The sequence below is a fragment of the Babylonia areolata genome, chromosome 13 (genome assembly GCF_041734735.1).
Source record: "Babylonia areolata isolate BAREFJ2019XMU chromosome 13, ASM4173473v1, whole genome shotgun sequence".
NCBI classification, from domain to species: domain Eukaryota; kingdom Metazoa; phylum Mollusca; class Gastropoda; order Neogastropoda; family Buccinidae; genus Babylonia; species Babylonia areolata.
The window spans coordinates 25,849,907-25,870,377 of NC_134888.1; the positions used below are offsets into that span (position 1 = coordinate 25,849,907).

General features: G+C 43.9%; 1 protein-coding gene across 2 annotated transcripts in view; it reads right to left on the bottom strand.

Moving 5' to 3' along the window:
• The window catches only part of LOC143288892 (uncharacterized), a 78,440-nt gene extending 58,778 nt beyond the window's left edge, over nt 1-19,662 (bottom strand). The window contains exons 1-2 of one of the 2 annotated variants that reach the window (XM_076597555.1): nt 19,486-19,662; nt 19,042-19,232 (exon numbers count right to left, since the gene is read on the bottom strand). In XM_076597555.1, the coding sequence (XP_076453670.1) occupies nt 19,042-19,106 (65 nt within the window). In that variant the 5' untranslated portion in view covers nt 19,107-19,232; nt 19,486-19,662. Of the gene's footprint in view, nt 1-19,041; nt 19,414-19,485 lie in introns of those variants that run through there. The other variant, XM_076597554.1, reaches the window with a different exon arrangement.
• Nucleotides 19,663-20,471: the final 809 nt, after the last annotated feature.

Sequence of the window (20,471 nt, forward strand, 5' to 3'; positions counted from 1 at the left end):
TTCTGCCATCCTTAGACGTATCGATTATCGCGCGAGATGACTTGCAACATTATTTTGGCTCCCTTACACATATATCGATCAGCAGACCAAAAACTAGGTATGTAATGAGCGAGAGGTCCATCTACTGGCATCTGGGACAATCACGTTTAATCAATGGGGACAGTGCACTACTTTGCATCTATATCGCGTTGCCCTGCTGAGATCATCACCTTAGGAAACTAGAAATTATATCTGACAGAGCTTTAAGAAACCTGAGGAGGAGGGGAAAGGATAAACTGGAAATTATATCTGACAGAGCTATAAGAAACTTGAGGAGGAAAAAGGATAACTGGAAATTATATCTGACAGAGCTTTAAGAAACCTGGGGAGGAGGGGAAAGGATAACTGGAAATTATATCTGACAGAGCTTAAAGAAACATGAGGAGAAAAAAAGATATAAACTGGAAATTATATCTGACAGAGCTTTAAGAAACCTGAGGAGGGAAAAAGATAAACCGGAAATTATATCTGACAGAGCTTTAAGAAACTTGAGGAGGAGGGAAAAGGATAAAGGAAATTATATCTGACAGAGTTTTAAGAAACCTGAGGAGGGAAAACGATAAGCGGAAGAATCTCTTTAAAATAGCCAACCTGTCTGACAAAGTGAGTAAAAAAAAAATAATAATAAAAAAAAAACTCGCTGCAAATGACTAGAATTAATGGAGAAAAAGTATGGTGAAATGTAAGCAGCAAAAGCTTTAAATCTACCAACATTTTAAATGCACAAGACATTGTGTCAAGACCTTGACGTCAGACTTATTCATTTTGATTGTATTCGACACATTCGTACTAGTGGAAAGTGAATAAAAACATGGAGCATTATCATTCATTACATTCTATTTCCAGTAGTACACAGTCTTGTGGAGATGTTATATTCTGGTATATATTTGATAATACTCTCTCTCTCTCTCTCTGAAAATTATTTACAAACTCGCTTTTTTCTGTTTATTCATTTCTTTTTTCCATTACTTTTTCTATCTTCATTCCTTTCTTTGTTTATTTCTTTCTCATTTTTTCTTTTCTTTTCTGAAAAAAAATCCTCATACGTTATAAAATAATACGAAAAAAGATAACGCTAACGATCAGAAGAAGAAGAGTGATAAACAGTGTGTAATTTACAAGGAACAACACCAACACGAGACCTTTATTTTTTCATTAACTATTTGAAAAGAAGATTTATGCTAGAAAAAATATTTGTCATCACTTTGGGAGAAATATGAGGAAGGTGGCAGAATGTTTGACACACTTCTCTGCCAACACAGTGTTAGTGAGGGTGTGGGTTCGATTCCCATATCTCGCCCTTTCTTCCACGTTTGACTGGAAAATCAAAGTGGGCGTCTAGTCTTTCGGATGAGACGATAAACCGAGGTCCCGTGTGCAGCACGCACTTGGCGCATTGAAAAAGAAGCCTTGGTAACAAGTGTTGTCCTCCGGTGGCAAAATTGTGTGGAAGAAATCCAGCTCTGATGGGTGCACAACATGCATACACTCAAGGGCAGTGCCTAGGGCGTTGACTTATGCTGCTGCCGGGCATCTGCCAAGCAGAAGTGGTGTAGCGTATATGGATCTGCTCGAATGCAGTGACGCCTCATTGAGAAACTGGAACTGAGACAAAAAGTTGCACAAAAACGTGTGAACGTATGCATGAGAGATGGGGTAGATGGGTGCACGGAAACAGGTGATGGGATGACTGAAGTGACAGAGAGGTGGAAGAGGTGGTGGGATGACTGAAGTGACAGAGAGGTGGAAGAGGTGGTGGGATGACTGAAGTGACAGAGTGGTGGAAGAGGTGGTGGGATGACTGAAGTGACAGAGAGGTGGAAGAGGTGGTGGGATGACTGAAGTGACAGAGAGGTGGAAGAGGTGGTGGGATGACTGAAGTGACAGAGAGGTGGAAGAGGTGATGGGATGACTGAAGTGACAGAGAGGTGGAAGAGGTGATGGGATGACTGAAGTGACAGAGAGGTGGAAGAGGTGGTGGGATGACTGAAGTGACAGAGTGGTGGAAGAGGAAGAGGTGGTGGGATGACTGAAGTGACAGAGTGGTGGAAGAGGAAGAGGTGGTGGGATGACTGAAGTGACAGAGTGGTGGAAGAGGTGGTGGGATGACTGAAGTGACAGAGAGGTGGAAGAGGTGATGGGATGACTGAAGTGACAGAGAGGTGGAAGAGGTGGTGGGATGACTGAAGTGACAGAGTGGTGGAAGAGGAAGAGGTGGTGGGATGACTGAAGTGACAGAGAGGTGGAAGAGGTGGTGGGATGACTGAAGTGACAGAGAGGTGGAAGAGGTGGTGGGATGACTGAAGTGACAGAGAGGTGGAAGAGGTGGTGGGATGACTGAAGTGACAGAGTGGTGGAAGAGGAAGAGGTGGTGGGATAACTAAAGTGACAGAGAGGTGGAAGAGGTGGTGGGATGACTGAAGTGACAGTGGTGGAAGAGGTGGTGGGATGACTGAAGTGACAGAGTGGTGGAAGAGGTGGTGGGATGACTGAAGTGACAGAGTGGTGGAAGAGGTGGTGGGATGACTGAAGTGACAGAGTGGTGGAAGAGGTGGTGGGATGACTGAAGTGACAGAGAGGTGGAACAGGAAGAGGTGGTGGGATGATTGAAGTGACAGAGTGGTGGAAAAGAAAGAGGTGGTGGGATGACTGAAGTGACAGAGTGGTGGAAGAGGAAGAGGTGGTGGGATGACTGAAGTGACAGTGGTGGAAGAGGTGGTGGGATGACTGAAGTGACAGTGGTGGAAGAGGTGGTGGGATGACTGAAGTGACAGAGTGGTGGAAGAGGTGGTGGGATGACTGAAGTGACAGAGTGGTGGAAGAGGTGGTGGGATGACTGAAGTGACAGAGGTGGAAGAGGTGGTGGGATGACTGAAGTGACAGAGTGGTGGAAGAGGTGGTGGGATGACTGAAGTGACAGAGAGGTGGAAGAGGTGGTGGGATGACTGAAGTGACAGAGGTGGAAGAGGTGGTGGGATGACTGAAGTGACAGAGTGGTGGAAGAGGTGGTGGGATGACTGAAGTGACAGTGGTGGAAGAGGTGGTGGGATGACTGAAGTGACAGTGGTGGAAGAGGTGGTGGGATGACTGAAGTGACAGAGTGGTGGAAGAGGTGGTGGGATGACTGAAGTGACAGTGGTGGAAGAGGTGGTGGGATGACTGAAGTGACAGTGGTGGAAGAGGTGGTGGGATGACTGAAGTGACAGTAGTGGAAGAGGTGGTGGGATGACTGAAGTGACAGAGAGGTAGAACAGGAAGAGCAACGAAGGACTAGGCTGACGTACAGATAGTGATTGAAATCTTGTCATCTCTAAAACAGTATAAAACCATGCTTGTTATAGCAAAAACAAGATCAAAGATAGGTACTAACTGGACTTTGAATCAAGCATTCAGAACAGTTACGAAGTAATATATAATTATTCGAATCATATGTGTTTGGTGAAAACTAGTCAGCTTGTTTTTTTGTTTGTTTGTTTGTTTGTTTGTTGTTGTTTTTTGGGGTTTTTTTTTAACAACAACAAAACAAACAAAACAACAACAGTAGTCTTGTTCTTGGACACTTGACAGACATTTACTTCCTTTCACACAAACAACACACACAAGCAACACACACACACACACACACACACACACACACACACACACACACACACACACACACACACACACAGAGAGACAGGAGAGACAGACAGACAGACAGACAGAGACAGAGCACCGTCCAAAGCCACATTTCTCCCTTTACTATTTTTTTTCACCCTTCGCCCTCCTTTCCGCCCATCGAGCTGAGTGTGAAGATCGAAACTTCGATCGTGCATCATACACACACCACGCTCACAGCACGTGCGAATGGTTGGTGTGGTACAGGCGTAGCTCAGAAACTGGGAGTGGGTGAGTGGAGGTTGAGGGTGTGGTTGGGGGGGTGTCGGATCGAAGGTGGTGGCTGGGTTGGTGTGTATTGTTGTGTGTGTGTGTGTGTGTGTGTGTGTGTGTGTGTGTTGTGTGTGGTGTGTGTGTGCGTGTGTGTGTGTGTGTGTGTGTGTGTGTGTGTGTGTGTGTGTGTGTGTGTGTGCGTGTGTGTGTGTCATTTAGCAACACCTTCATTACCGCAGTCACCAGAGCCAAGCTTTCAGTTCACCTCCAGTTATTGTGTTCAGTGGTTTTCAACTACAGCTGCCCACCCCCACCCACCACCCACCACCCAATCTCCATCCATCTAACTGTCATTCCTCCACCCTCCTCCCTGCCCTCTACGTTTTTTTTTCTTCAGTCAACGATATCTTTTGTTGTTCTGCCTCCTTCACTCCTTCCGCCCTTACCCCTTTTTACTTTTTTCTTTTCTTCAGTCAACGATATCTTTTGTTGTTCTGCCTCCTTCACTCCTTCTGCCCTTCCGCCCTTACCCCCTTTTACTTTTTTTCTTTTCTTTAGTCAACGATATCTTTTGTTGCTCTTACTTTTTTCTTTTCTTCAGTCAACGATATCTTTTGTTGTTCTGCCTCCTTCACTCCTTCCGCCCCTACCCCCTTTTACTTTTTCTATCTCTAGTATGCGTGCATGCGTGCGTGTGTATGTGGTGGTGGTGGTGGTGGGGGATGGGGGGTGCGAGGAGTCGGGGGAAGGGTAGTAGTAGGGTGTAGTATGTGTTTGTAGGATGCGTATATATGATAATGGAGTCTCCCGTCGGACCGACGGATGATTAGGCAGGCAGGCTGATCTGTCGGTGTGTGTCCTCATATGGGAGAAGAGGCCGATTCTGGATGCGCAGCACTTCCCACAGGTGTTGCAAGGGAAAACGTCTCCAGAAGTTGAGCCCTGCTTCCTTCGTTCACGCTTCTCCCAAATGGCCAGCGTTCTCTTGTTTTCAAACATATTTATGCCACAAGAGCACAGCATCCTCCAGCGAGAGCAGTCAAGGGCATCAGTTTCCCAGGAAGCGATGCCTATGTCACAGGCTTTGAGGTTTGTCTTCAAGGTGTCCTTGAAGCGCTTGCAGGGTCTTCCAAGTTCACGGTGGCCTTCCTTCAGCTGGCCATACAAAAGCATCTTCGGGATCCTGCTGTCTGTCATGCGGACAACGTGTCCTGTCCAGCGTAGCTGGCACTGGATCAGCAGGCTTTCGATGCTGGGCAGGCTGCTCCTCTCTAGGACCTAGAGGTTGGAGACCCTGTCTTGCCACTTTATGCCGAGGATCTTTCGTAGGCATCTCTGGTGAAACTGCTCAAGTTGTTGAATGTGACGGCGACACGTACAACAAGGTAGTCAGCACAACAGCTCTGTAGGTTTTGATTTTGGTACTGAGCCTGTTGCCTTTGTTGTTCCACAGCCTGTTGTTGAGTCTGCCAAAGGCGGAGCTGGCCTTGGCGATGCGCAGCGTCACTTCTGCATCAAGGGCTCTGTTGCTGCATAGGGTGCTGCCCAGGCAGCAAAACTTGTCGACTGACTTGATCTCTGTGTCATCGATCTTGATTGCAAGTGGGGGGGGGGGGGGGGGGAGGCACTGGCGTTCTGTGAGATAGCTGGTTGGTACATGGACTCGGTCTTGCCTAGGCTGGTGGTGAGTCCAAAGCGCCTGCAGGAGGTTGAGAACCTGTCCATAATGAACTGCATGTCCTCATGGGTGAGCATCGGCAGCGGACTGAAGCTCTTCGGACTTTTTCTCCCACCAGGTGTTCTTCATCTCACGCAGCCTCTTCTGTGCGAGTTGCTTGGTTTGCACTCTTTATCGGAAATGTGATCTTGATGCCATATATGCAGTGTGGTCAGGAGCTTGGAGATTCCAGAGTCGTTCTCGTCAAACCAGTCCAGCATGTACCATTGCTTGGAGTGGGGGTGCATCCATGTGTTCTTGTACCTGTCCGCTCGTTGGAAGAGGGTGTTGGTGATGGTCAGTCCACGCTGCGCGCAGAGCGAGAGCAAAAGCAGTCCGTTGGAGTTGCACTTGCCAGTGCCGTGCTGTCCTAGGATTTTTGGCCACGAGGAGAAGTCCACCCCGACGCGGGCATTGAAATCCCCAAAGATGATCAGCCTGTCCTCCCTGTCTACCACTGAAATGGTGCGGCTGAGCTCCTCGTAGAAAGCGTGCGTGTGTGTGTGGTGGTGGTGGTGGATGGGGGGTGCGAGGAGTAGGGGGAAGGGTAGTAGGGTGTAGTATGTGTTTGTAGGATGCGTATATACACATATATTAATATTCATGAAAAAGAAAGATGTGGGAAGACAGGAAGAGAGAGAGTGGCACGCGTGCATGTGCCTGTGTGTGTGTGTGTGCGCGCGCGTCTTTTTTTTTTTTTTTTTTTTTTTTTTTGCGCGCGTGTGTGTGTGCGTGTGCTCGTGCGCACGTCTTTCGTTCATAAACGAGTATGAGCGGTACCATTGTGCTCACCGGACGAAATAACAAGACTTGTAAATGGTCCCCTGTAAAGTCACAATGTCGTTCAGCATTTTTTTTTTTGTACTGAAAGGTTGCAAAACAACATACTCAGCAACAAAGAGCAAAAGACTGACACAAACTGAAGGTGTCAGTTCTCACTGGTCAGGTTTACCCCCCGGCTTTCATTCCATACATGGAAAAGAATGACCCCCCCACACCCCGTGTAGATCACAGGTGGGAGGGATGTGGGGTTAAGGGTTAACTCCAACCAAGGGTGTCAATTCTGACTGGCTGAGTTTTACCGCCAAGGGTTAATTCAAGACTGGTCCACAAAACCTCCGGGGGATAATTTGGGTCTGCCAGATTTGACCCCCGGGGTAATAACTAAGGGGGAATGGTACGAATTGACTGCTACACCGGTCTTTGTTTTGATAACAATGTGGGTGCCTGAAGCCGGTGATCGAGTAAGCGCGTCGACTGCAGACTGACGGGTTCTTGCGTTACCCCTTGACCATCACTGACTTGTATCCATGAGCATTACTGACCTGAAGTGATGATTGTTATTGACGTGAACAGTATTGCTGACCTGAATTTATGAGCCTCGCTGACTTTAAGCAGTTGTTTAGCATCGGTGGCGTGTGAACGTGTGAGCATTATTGACGTTAACTAATGAGCATTGTTGACTTGAAGCTATTAACACCGATGGCGTGAACTCGTGAGTATTATTAACTTAGAGTACTGAGCATAACTGATGTGAACTAATGTTCATTATTGACTTGAAGCAATGAGTATGATTGACGTGGACTAATGAGCACTATTGACTTGAAATGTTGAACTTTATTGACTTTAAGTACTGAGCATTATTAATGTGAGCTAATGCGTATTACTGACTTGAAGCAATGAACATTTATTAACTTGAAGTACCGAGCACAATCGACTTGAAGCAATTGGCATTATTGACGTGAACTAATGAGCACAATTGATTTGAAGCAATGAGCAGTTTAGTCGTAAACTGATGAGCATTACTGACTTGAAACAATTATAGTTACTGATTGACGTACGTGAATCAATGGGTACCACTGACCTAACGCAAAGACTGTACGTTCTCACATGACTGGAGCATAACAATGCGGACGGCTGTTAATTTGGCCAAGCTGGATCTGACATGAACACAGATTTCTCTCTCCATTTCCCACCCTGATGATGAGATGAACTTAGTTAAAGTTATAACAACTCAAGCTGCATATGTTCACATACTTAAGGGTTACCATGACATGTCCTCACATTTACGTTTAAAAGGTTCATGCGACCACTTTTTTTTTTTTTACCTGCGTTTTCTGTCAGAGTTTTTATTTTATTTTTTATCTTAGCTGATTGTGCGGCGTATGCTTTGCTACGTACTGATTTTCTGATTTTGTAAGTAAAAGAAATGGGTATGCTGGAATTCTTTTGCAACAAACAGACTCATTGGAGTGTGACTGATAACAACCTTCACTTGCATGGGAAAAAACAACAACACAAAAAACAAAAACAAAAACAAACAAACAAACAAAGAAAACGTCCAGCTGTCTATGATCTAGAACAAGTTTCGTTTGCACTTTCGAAAAAACAAAAGCTAATTGCCAAGCTTCCAAATCAATAATTGAAACACAGAACGTACGGAGTCACCAAGGTTGATTCATTGTGTGAGAGCAGTGGCTGTAACGGTGGTGAAAGCCCATGGTGAATCGGGGTTCAGAAACAAAACCTGCCACACAACAATTAGGGGGCTGTACAGTACTGTTCAAAATATCTCTCTGTCTCTGTCTCTCTCTGTGTCTCTCTTCCAACTAAAACAGACAGGAACCCGCGGACTGGATGGCATCGACAGCAGAATTCTTAAACTAGCCGCTCCAGTTATCACGGACACATTAACGTACATTTTAAATCTGTATATTGACAAAAAATACTTTCCGATCGCATTTAAGAAAGCGAACGTTATTCCTATTTACAAATCAGGGGAGACCACCGATCCTTCAAACTACAGGCCAATTTCCATTATTTCTATTCTTTCAAAACCACTGGAAAAACACTTCAACAAGCATATTTCATATCACTTTGATGTCAATGAACTTTTACATCCAGCTCAGTCTGGTTTCAGACGAAAGCATTCATGCCACACAGCATTGGTCAACATTGTAGATGACTGGCTTACCAATGTCAATAACAATAGATATTGTGGTGTTTTATTCGTCGATTTAAAAAAAGCATTTGATGTGATAGACCACAAACTCTTAGAAAACTTGAGCTGTATGGTCTGTCAACCAATTGTCTTAGTTTGCTTGAATCTTATATGACAAACAGACAACAATGCGTGACAATGAGTACATCAATCTCCGCACCAACAACACTTGATTATGGCATTCCTAAGGGGTCTATTCTAGGCCCTTTATTGTTCTCAATATATATATAAACGACCTACCGCTCAATATGAAATCCGTCTGCGAACTTTTTGCGGATGAAACAACAATCCACTTCTCATACTGACATTGTCGCTCTTGCAAAAGACTTACAAGAAAGTACTGATGACCTCGTTAGATGGACCGAACTAAACCACATGATTCTTCACCCTCAAAAAACAAAATGCATGTTAATCACAACCAGACAAAAGAGGCAAAACACTATACATAATATTCCTTCCATCCAAATTAAAGGCGAACCTATTGAACAGGTCAGTGATTATAAAGTTCTGGGGATCATAATTGACAACAATCTCACTTGGAATCCTCACTTAAATTTCCTTTGCAAAAAGACAGCCCAGAAAACCCATCAACTATCCAAAATCAAACATGTCATTGACCTTCATTAACGGAAATTATTTTTTCAAGCGCATATCCAGTCTACAATAGATTATGCATCAACACTATGGGACTCCGCAAGTGCGAATACCATCAAGCCATTACTGAATCTTTATAAACGGGGGCTCAAGCTGGTACTCCTTAAAAAAACTACCCTTTTAGACTCAGACTATAAACAAGCAAATATTCTCCCACTAATCCGTAGATTAAAGTACAATAAAGGAATCATGATGCAAAAGATTATGACAGGTAATGCACCACCAACATTAATAGACAATTTTTTTGTAAATTCATCAAGGAATCCCCCCAAAGTCAATATCCCAATTCCAAGAATTGACTTGTGCAAATCCTGTCTGGTTTACTCAGGCGCCACCCTATGGAACTCACTCCCAGAAACAATTAAACAACACCATTGCCCAACCACCTTCAAAAAGCATTGCCTTTCCCACCTTATGCCATAATGTGTAATGTAAATCGTTCATTTTATTGATACTGTTTGTCAAATGTGTATGGTTGACTGAGAACCTTCCTCACCCTCTATCCCCCATTCTGGTGTGTAGTGCAGTGTGTGTTGTGTGTGTTTGTTTCTTTCATTTTGTTCATTTTTTCCAATGCATTTTACACCATGCTAGTGCCTGTATGGCATGTGTGTGTGTGCGTGTGTGTGTGTGGTTGTTGTTTTGTTTTGATTTATGTATATTTTTTCCTCTGTTATGTATTTCTATTAACACCATGCTTTCATTTTATTAAATATTGTGTAGTGTAGACCCTATTCAGGGCGGGGACTGGATGTCAAAAAGCACACCAATGCTTATCTATTATCCTCGGAATAAAGAATTTGTCTTGTCTTGTCTTGTCTTCTCTCTCTCTCTCTCTCTCTCTCTCTCACACACACACACACACACACACACACACACACACACCAAATCACCGTTTTGCTTCAGTAGGTGAGAACAATGAATGGAGATTTTAAAGCTCCTGTGCGCCATGAGGGGTGGTCACTGCCACACGACTGTTGTTGTTGGTGGTGGTGGTGGTGGTGGTGGTGGTGTGTGTGTGTGTGTGTGTGTGTGTGTGTGTGTGAATGTGTGTGTGTGTGTGTGTGTGTGTGTGTGTGTGTGTGTGAATGTGTGTGTGTGTGTGTGTGTGTGTGTGTGTGAATGTGTGTGTGTGTGTGTGTGTGTGTGTGTGTGTGTGTGTGTGTGTGTGTGTGTGTGTGTGTGTGTGTGTGTGTGTGTGTGTGTGTGTGTGTGTGTGTGTGTGTGTGTGATCCCTATGACTGCGACAGCGTTACCATGAAAACAAAAAACAACATAAAATGCAGGAAGGCAATGCGAGAAGCAGGTCTCGATAGTTTGTCAATGGTTGCTGGATGTAAGATAATTGGAAGAAGAAGAAACACCGAATTTTGTGCTGAGGTCAGTAACAAAAGTCGAAGTAGCCTTCACTCGTGGATTTTTTTTTTTTTTTTTTTTAAGTAAGTGCTTAAACGAAAGAAGCAGTCCTTCTTTCTTCTTCCTCTTCTTCCACGTTCCCAAGGTCATGCTGCCAGATGGTCATTCCGGTCTGCAGCGCCAAGTCCGCCGTCCTCTGCAGTGCAGCAGGTGGTCCCCAGAGCTTCTCGTGGAGTTCCACAGCACAGGGCCAGGATTTCCTCCCCAGTGCACCAAACGTTGGGCAGAGCGGCTCTGGTGATTGCGAACCCGTGCCGCTTGGGCATTCATCAGTACGGGACAGTCTCAGTCTCTACGAGGTGGGAAAGGAAGAAACAGTCTAGGGCCATGAAATGTTTTGGTGAACACATCTTGGCTGGCTGCCACCAATAGCTGCAGGAGAAGACCATGCTGAGATCTCATGCGATTTGATTGTTTTTTCAGCCCCATTATCCGCGCCGTTTCAGTGGCATTGCTACTTCGCTGCTCATCTTCATTCCAACATACACAGCCACAACTAAGTTCGTCTGCTGCAGTCCCTGCCATGAAGATCTAAAGGGAGCCATCGATGTTAGGCCGCCAGAAGGCCACACATCAAAGACGACCCTGCAATGTTGCTCAGTCGCTTCGTTGCTATTCAGTGGCAACATACAAATAGAACTACCTGCTTTAGGTCATTGCTTTGTTGCGAAGTCAGACTGAGTGAATGTTCCCCAGGAGTAGAAACCACCAACACGTCCTTCCAGCGACAGTCCCCCATGAATCTGTCTACGTCATGATGCTTTTTTTTCACTCTGCATTTCTTTCAGAACCGTGACGTCAGCCAGCCCCGAGAGGTACAGTTGCCTGCAGTGTTGATCCTGAAATTAGAGCATCACGTAGCCTTCTCCCGAAGACACATCCATGAAGTGGATGACTCTGGAATCTCTGGCCCTCGTCTTCCCATCAATCAACAATTAAATTATGTCTGGCCCTTGTCTTCCCATCAATCAACACTTAAATTATGTGTGGCCCTCGTCTTCCCATCAATCAATGAACACTTAAATTATGTCTGGCCCTCGTCTTCCCATCAATCAACACTTAAATTATGTCTGGCCCTCGTCTTCCCATCAATAAATGAACACTTAAATTCTGTATGGCTCTCGTCTTCCCATCAATCAACAATTAAATTATGTCTGGCCCTCGTCTTCCCATCAATCAACACTTAAATTATGTCTGGCCCTCGTCTTCCTATCAATTAACATTTAATTTGTGTAGGACCCTCGTCTTTCCATCGATCAATGAACACTTAAATTATGTCTGGCCCTCGTCTTTCCGTCAATCAATGAACACTTAAATTATGTATGGCCCTCGTCTTCCCGTCAATGAACACTTAAATTATGTCTGGCCCTCGTCTTCCCATCAATCAATGAATACTTAACTTATGTCTGGCCCTCGTCTTCCCATCAATCAATGAACACTTAAATTATGTCTGGCCCTCGTCTTCCCATCAATCAATGAATACTTAACTTATGTCTGGCCCTCGTCTTCCCATCAATCAATGAACACTTAAATTATGTCTGGCCCTCGTCTTCCCATCAATCAACACTTAAATTATCTCTGGCCCTCGTCTTCCTATCAATCAACATTTAATTTATGTAGGACCCTCGTCTTTCCATCAATCAATGAACACTTAAATTCTGTATGGCTCTCGTCTTCCCATCAATCAACAATTAAATTATGTCTGGCCCTCGTCTTCCCATCAATCAACACTTAAATTATGTCTGGCCCTCGTCTTCCTATCAATTAACATTTAATTTATGTAGGACCCTCGTCTTTCCATCGATCAATGAACACTTAAATTATGTCTGGCCCTCGTCTTTCCGTCAATCAATGAACACTTAAATTATGTATGGCCCTCGTCTTCCCGTCAATGAACACTTAAATTATGTCTGGCCCTCGTCTTCCCATCAATCAATGAATACTTAACTTATGTCTGGCCCTCGTCTTCCCATCAATCAATGAACACTTAAATTATGTCTGGCCCTCGTCTTCCCATCAATCAACACTTAAATTATGTCTGGCCCTCGTCTTCCTATCAATCAACATTTAATTTATGTAGGACCCTCGTCTTTCCATCAATCAATGAACACTTAAATTATGTCTGGCCCTCGTCTTCCCATCAATCAATGAACACTTAAATTATGTATGGCCCTCGTCTTCCCTTCAATCAATGAACACTTAAATTATGTCTGGCCCTCGTCTTCCTATCAATGAATACTTAAATTATGTGTGGCCCTCGTCTTCCCATCAATCAACACTTAAATTATGTGTGGCCGTCGTCTTCCCATCAATCAATGAACACTTAAATTATGTATGGCCCTCGTCTTCCCGTCAATCAATGAACATTTAAATTATGTCTGGCCCTCGTCTTCCCGTCGATGAACACTTAAATTATGTATGGTGCTCGTCTACCCGTCAATGAACAATTAAATTATGTATGGCCCTCGTCTACCCCTCAATGAACACTTAAATTATGTATGACCCTCGTCTTCCCATCAATCAATGAACACTTAAATTATGTCTGGCCTTCTTCTTCCCATCAATCAATGAACACTCAAATTATGTCTGGCCCTCGTCTTCCCATCAATCAATGAACACTCAAATTATGTCTGACCCTCGTCTTCCCATCAATAAATTATCTCCGGACCGGTGCCAGCCATGACTAAAAAACAAACAAACAAACAAACAAAATCCCACATTTGATGTGGAGTGAAGTCACATCCTCCCAGTCGTTCCACGAGAGAGAGAAGAAAAAAAGCGTCTGTCGTTGACAGAACGGTTGCCACGTGCAAACAGGCTTAATGGGTCAGCAAACAAAGGCTACCGCCATGACTGCAGTGAAAAAAGAGGGAGTCAGTGTTTGCTGTGTGGCTGTGAGCCCAGATCGCTGGACTTTGATGCAGCGAACTCCTCGGTGTTTTCTTTTCCAGCAGATGTTGGTCATTAAACGATTCTGTGCCTGGGAGCAAAGGGGGTGGATGTGTGTGTGTGTGGGGGGGGGGGGGGGGGGGGGGGGGGGGGGGGGGGGTTCCAAGCGGGGTCAGGGAAAGAGTGTGTGGAATTAGTGTGGAATGTGTGTGTGTGTATGTCTGCACGCGCATCAGATCCAGAAATAAAGAGACAAACACAGGTCTGTATATACGTGAATACAGAGTGTGAACTCTGTGTGTACTTCGTGTGCATAATGTTGGGAATCATCATCATCATCATCATCATCGCAGTCGTCATCTTCAATAACAACAAAACACGTGGACAGAAAGTCCTCAGATCTACTCAGATCCAAGCTTATCTTCGTCGAAATGCGGTGACGTGTAGTTCGTGCAATACTTTGACATGAAACTTTCAACCCCGTAATTCCACGACATGCCCAGGCACACTGTACAATACTTTGACCCCCCCCCCCCCCCCCCCCCCCCCACACACACACACACACACACACTGTCAACGACCCATCCCATTTGAATCAGTGGCTAGAAGTACTTGGAATAACGATATGTACGATAGTCGTGTCCGACGATGACCATCAGAACAGCAGAGGCGGCAACTGTTGTCCCAACAATCTGGACTTGAATCTGATTATAGTGGAGAGTGTCTTGCACAAACTGCATTCCCACTCTCTCGGTCAAGAAGGTTTTAGGACAGTCAGTGTTGGGTTGGTTCCCAGAGGCCTAGTAGCACCCCAAGGCTGCAGCACTAAGAGCCAGTGCAATCTTGTCTCTTAGTTTGAGAGTCATAGTCCTTCACAAAAGACTAAGCTGTAATGACTTTCCATTGCAGAGGAGAAATCATTCCTAGTACCCAAAACTAAAACTGGTTCGGTTTTTCGTGGTACAAAGTTACGTAGTTGTTGTCTCCCCCTCCCTGTCCGTCTCACTATCACCTCAATGTAGTCTGGTACTGTAGTCTTTCGGATCAGACGACCAGTCGTGAAAAAATGCAGGTGACACCAACACCACGGTAACAAAGGGCGAATTCCTGGCTAAATTGTTATAGTTTTATATATATATATATATATATATATATATATATATATATATATATATATATGACTCTCGGCCCATACACATCATGGAAGGTCTTCATGTCGTGAGCATCAGCAGCAGACTGAACCTCTTCAGACTTTCTCTACCACCAGGTGTTCTTCATCTCACGCAGCCTCTTCTGTACGAGTTGCCTGGTTTGCAAGAACTGGTCCTTCTTCCTCTGGCAGTCTTTATCGGAAATGTGATCCTTATGCCGTATATGCAGTGTGTTCAGGAGCTTGGAGATTCCAGAGTCGTTCTCGTCAAACCAGTCTTTGTGGCTCTTCTGTACAAAGCCGAGAGTGTCAGCTGCTGCTGTGTAAACAACATCTCTAAAGGTGCTCCATACCTCTTCTACATCAGTCAATGCAGGAATTTCTTGGAGAGCTGCTTGGATTTGCTGCTGCAGCACGTCCTTGGTGATAGGGAGGCGGTGGATGTTCAGCTTCCGATTCTTTTAAAATAATGTGTCTTAACACCCAGTCGTGCAGAAACAAAACAGATGGAGTGTGTGACTTGATCATCGAGGGAAACTATGATCTTGTGTTTTTAACTGAGACATGGCTTAGACCTACCGGTGATGAATGTGATATTGTTAGTGTGACCCCTCCTGGTTTTACTTTGAAATCTGTTCCTAGAGAGACTGGTGTAGGTGGTGGACTTGCTGTTTTGTTTAGGGACAGTTTAGCTTGCAACATACAAGTTTCTACTCAAGACCTTGATTTTAAGTCCTTTGAAGTGTTTGAAACTGGGCTGTGCTACGAGAACCAGCATGTTACATTCCTCAGTCTATAGATCATCACCAAACAAAAAGAACAAACTTTCGAACAAAATGTTTATCGATGAATTTTGTGATTTGCTGGATTGTTTTATCTCATGTGATAACATTCTTATTGTTGGTGATTTTAAATTTCATTTTGATTCAACTTCTGATGCAAATGTTGCCTCTCTTAAAGAATACTTGAAAACCATTGTTTACAACAGCTTGTTAAGGCTGCCACCCACCGTTACGGTCATACATTAGACTGGGTCATAAACATTGAGAACATTGTGACAGGTCTTCTTGTTGTTGACAAACTCACCTCTGACCACTCTGTGATAATTTATCATTTAATCTTAAACTCATAAAGCCTGTAAAGACACAGAAAAATGTTTACTCACGCAATTACAGATCTTTAAATGTTAATCTTTTAAAAGCTGATGTTTCAGAAGTATTTGCCACCAGTCTGTATACCAATGACCTGATCACATTTTACAACGCTTCCCTCCAGGAACTGCTTGATAAGCATGCCCCTCTCACAATGCGTGTTGTGTTTGATCGTTTATGTGCACCCTGGATGTCTCTTGAAATCAAGATGGCAAAACAGCAGCGTCGTTCCGCTGAGCGAAAGTGGCGAAAGTTTGGTCTGGAAATTTTCAAGCAGATTTATGCTCACTTACGCAATGTTGTAAATCAAATGATCCGCGATGCGAAAAAGAAATACGTGTGAAACAGAATTACTGACGCTGATTCTTCCAGAGTTCTGTTTCGCTTGGCCAATCAGATGATGGGGAAGGATGTCCGAACTGTTCTGCCTGGCAATATACCTTTTGAAAATCTAGCTGATAAAGTTATTGATTATTTCACTACTAAAATAGAGATGATTAGAAGTAGCATTGATTCTCCTACTGATTTTGGCGAATCTGATACTTTTTAAAGGAACACAGTTCACTTCATTCCAGACAGTTACCAAGGAACAGGTCAAAGATGTCATCCTCAAGATGCCAAAGAAATCATGCAGTCTCGATCATATCCCACATTTTATATTTTACCAATGTTTAGAAGAATTACTACCTATTATAACCAATATCATGAATATATCCTTGACCTCAGGTGTTGTCCCACAGTCCTTCAAGCATGCCTTGGTGTGTCCCCTTTTGAAGAAAGCTAGTTTTGATCCCGAAAACCTGAAAAACTATATACCAGTATAAAACCTCCCATTTCTGTCTAAAGTTTTAGAACGTATTGTGCTTGGCGAGCTTATGAAACATTTTGAGATCCACAGTCTCCTGGAGCCATTTCAGTCAGTGTACAGAAAGGGACACAGCACGGAAACGGCCTTCTTATGTATGGTCAATGACCTGTTGCTAGCATCTGATGCAGGCAAGGTATCCATTCTGTTACTGTTGGACCTTTCTGCAGCATTTGACACGATAGACCATGACATTATGGTCAGAAGGTTGTGTGCTGTGTTCGGACTCAATGGTACTGTTCTGAAATGATTTCATTCCTACTTATCAGGTCGCACACACTCTGTCCTTGTAAATGGAAACCAGTCTGTTCCGTCTGTGCTCAGATATGGGGTACCACAAGGTTCCGTCCTGGGACCTGTACTCTTTACAATATACACACAACGTCTAAGTTTGATCATCCAACAGTCTGTACCTCACTATCATCTGTTTGCTGACGATTCTCATCTGCATGATTCTACTATTCCCTCTGAAATTCCATGTTTAGCTTCAAAATTTAAAACTAGTATAGAAGATGTAGCAAAATGAATGAAACAAAACAAACTAAAAATGAATGATGACAAAACAGAACTCATGTTGACTGGTAATAAAAATAAGCTCAAGCAGGTAAATACAACGTCTATCATTTGTTCTGGCATAGAAATTTCTTTTTCTAGTTCTGTCCGCAATCTTGGTTTTTACCTCGATTCATCCCTCACGATGGAAACTCATGTGAACCACCTGTGTAAAGTTCTTTACTTTCAGCTTCGTAAGATTAGTAAAATCCGCCCCTTCCTGTCTGTTGATGTCGCCAACAAACTTGCCGTTGCCTTCATTTTATCTCGCCTAGATTATTGTAATTCTCTCTTAGCTGGCCTTCCCAATCATAAACTCTACAAGCTCCAGAAAATACAGAATAGTGCCGCTCGACTCGTCCTTAAAAAGTCGAGGAGAGAGAGCGCTACTGCTCTATTGCGGACACTTCATTGGTTGCCTGTTCAAGCCAGAATTGAATATAAAGTTGCCTGTTTATGCTTTCAGTGCCTGAATTGTGATACCACACCCTCATATCTTTCTGAGCTTGTTAGCCCGTACTTGCCAAACAGAACATTGAGATCTCTTGATTCCTCCCAGCTAACTGTTCCCCGATACTTCCTTAACTCCTGTGGAAAGAGGTCATTTTCCGTCTTTGGCCCAACAACTTGGAATTCTCTGCCTATTGCTCTCAGACAAACAACTCGTCTATCTACCTTTAAAGCAAATCTTAAAACTTATCTCTTTAAAAAAAATACTTGTCATAACTCAAAATAGTGCTGTTGTCCCAGGCCCATGGCAATGTGAGTATGTGTGATGGGAGAGTAGAGAGAATGGGGGTGGGTAGATGATGGTGGTGGTGTGGTTCGAAAGGGAGAATGACCCGATTTTTACACCTTTTACCTTTTCTATACAAAATTTTATTTTACAATTTTTATAAAATCTGTGGCATGCAGATTTCAATTATGTTCCTTTTTACATGTATGTATTTTAAGTGAAAATTGCTGTCATCTCAGCCTTTTAATCATGTGTGTGTCTGTGCGTGTGTGTTAGTGTGAGTGTTGGAGTGTAACAGTTGTAGTATTGATAGTATGTTACTTTGTGAGTTTTATGCATTGTGTTTTTATAATATTAATGATTCTGTTTTATGTTTCTACTACGTTTTATATGCTTTCTTGTTTCACCTTAGGTACTGGATTGGAAAGCGCTTAGAGATTGCTTATGCTTGTATTATAGCGCTATATAAAATAAATTATTATTATTAACTTCAGTACTTTCAAAATCCATGTCTTTTTAGATTAAATTTACTTATGGCATCTAGAAATGAAAATGACTTAACTAACGTGGCTTTATTTGTTTACAAAGCACTGAGGCTGTTGTATATTAGTACAAGTTAGATGTATTCTTGTGTTATGGTTGTACTGTTTATGTTTTCATGTGTTGCGCTCATTTTTCAAATATCATTTGTTTACGATTATGTAATTCCCCCTTATCACACACACACACACACACACACACACACACACACACACACTCGCTCTCTCTCACACATACACAGCGCGCGCGCGCGCGCACACACACACACACACACACACACACACACACACACACAAACACACACACACACGCACAAACACACACACATACACAGACACACACACACACACAGACACACACACACACACACACACACACACACACACACAACATACAAAACACAACACAACACAGCATAGCACAACACAACACAACGTTTCTTAATCACGCCCAGTACTCACCGAATGATTTTCTTGTCCCTCTTGTTCATGGCTTTCTTGCGCTGAGAAATCAAAATGACAGACATGACGGCGACTGTCTGACAGCAAAGTCGTTGTTGCTGCTTGTGTCTGGATGAAAACGACCCCCCTTCTCACAACTGACACCAGTGTGGCACCTCTTCGCTTCGGGCAAGTGTCTCCTTCTTGCAAGCCTGTTATCAATCAGACAACGGCAGATATCAGACAGCAGCTGTTGATGAATGGCTGGTTGGTATCGTTCAGAAATAACTCCCCACCTTCCCCGTGTGTTCGAGAATCGACAGAGACTGAGTCAGGTAGCTGTCTCCCAAGAAAATATTCCCAAAGTGAAATGTGACCAGTCCTCCGCGGTTTATAAGAGAACCACACACACACACACACACACACACACACACACATCAAAAGAAAACAAAAACGAAAACAAACCGTGTTCAGTGCCGAAGACCGCCCCTCATTCTAAACATCGATACCGACACACAAGTAACAAATCAGTAGCTTGTCAATCACCCGGCAGGAACGCGTTCAAACGTGACCGCCGCCCTCGATGAACAGAACAAGCCCGCCTGCGTGCGTGCGTGGCGTGCTGTACTGTGCTGTGCTGTGCTGTGCTGCCAGTCTCCTCTCTCTGTCTCGGGTGCTGCGTGCGGCGGGGACGAAGGGGATGGGGATGGAAGTGGACTCTGTCGATCACAGACCGTTTCCCCGGGAATGGCCGTGTCACGTACCGCCCTCCTCATACCCGTCTGACCAGCTTAGCAAGCTGCCCGTCCGACACCCTGTGCACGTCTGCTGCCGTCTGCAGTAACGTGTTTGCAATGATGATGATGATGATGTTAATGATAATAATGACAATAATAGTAACAATATTAGGAATAATAACGACAATAACAATAATAACCTTAATAATAACAATAACAATCATCATCATCATCTCGTCGCGACATTTAGAAAACCTTGATTTTTGTTTGTTTGTTTTTTGTTGTTGTTTTTCCAGTAGCAGCACAGATTCCTATGACTTGAAAGCAAACCACGCATGATTTGCTGACGCCGTGAAAATAGTTAATTCCACCACAGAAGCGAATGAAAATTTACGCACACCCATGCACAGACACATAAACACTCGCACACACATACAGACACACACGCGCGCGCACACACACACACACGCAAACATACATATAAGGGCATGAACGCACGCACGCACACACATGCATACACACATACACAAACACACGCGTACACACACACATATGCACATGAGCGCACGTGCGCATGAACTCACGTACGCACAGATACACTTAAGTCACACAATCACCTTTCTTCATTTGCACGCACAACACTCACACACATGAGCGCACGCGCGCATGAACGCACATACGCGCAGACAAACGTAAGTCACGCAATCACCTTTA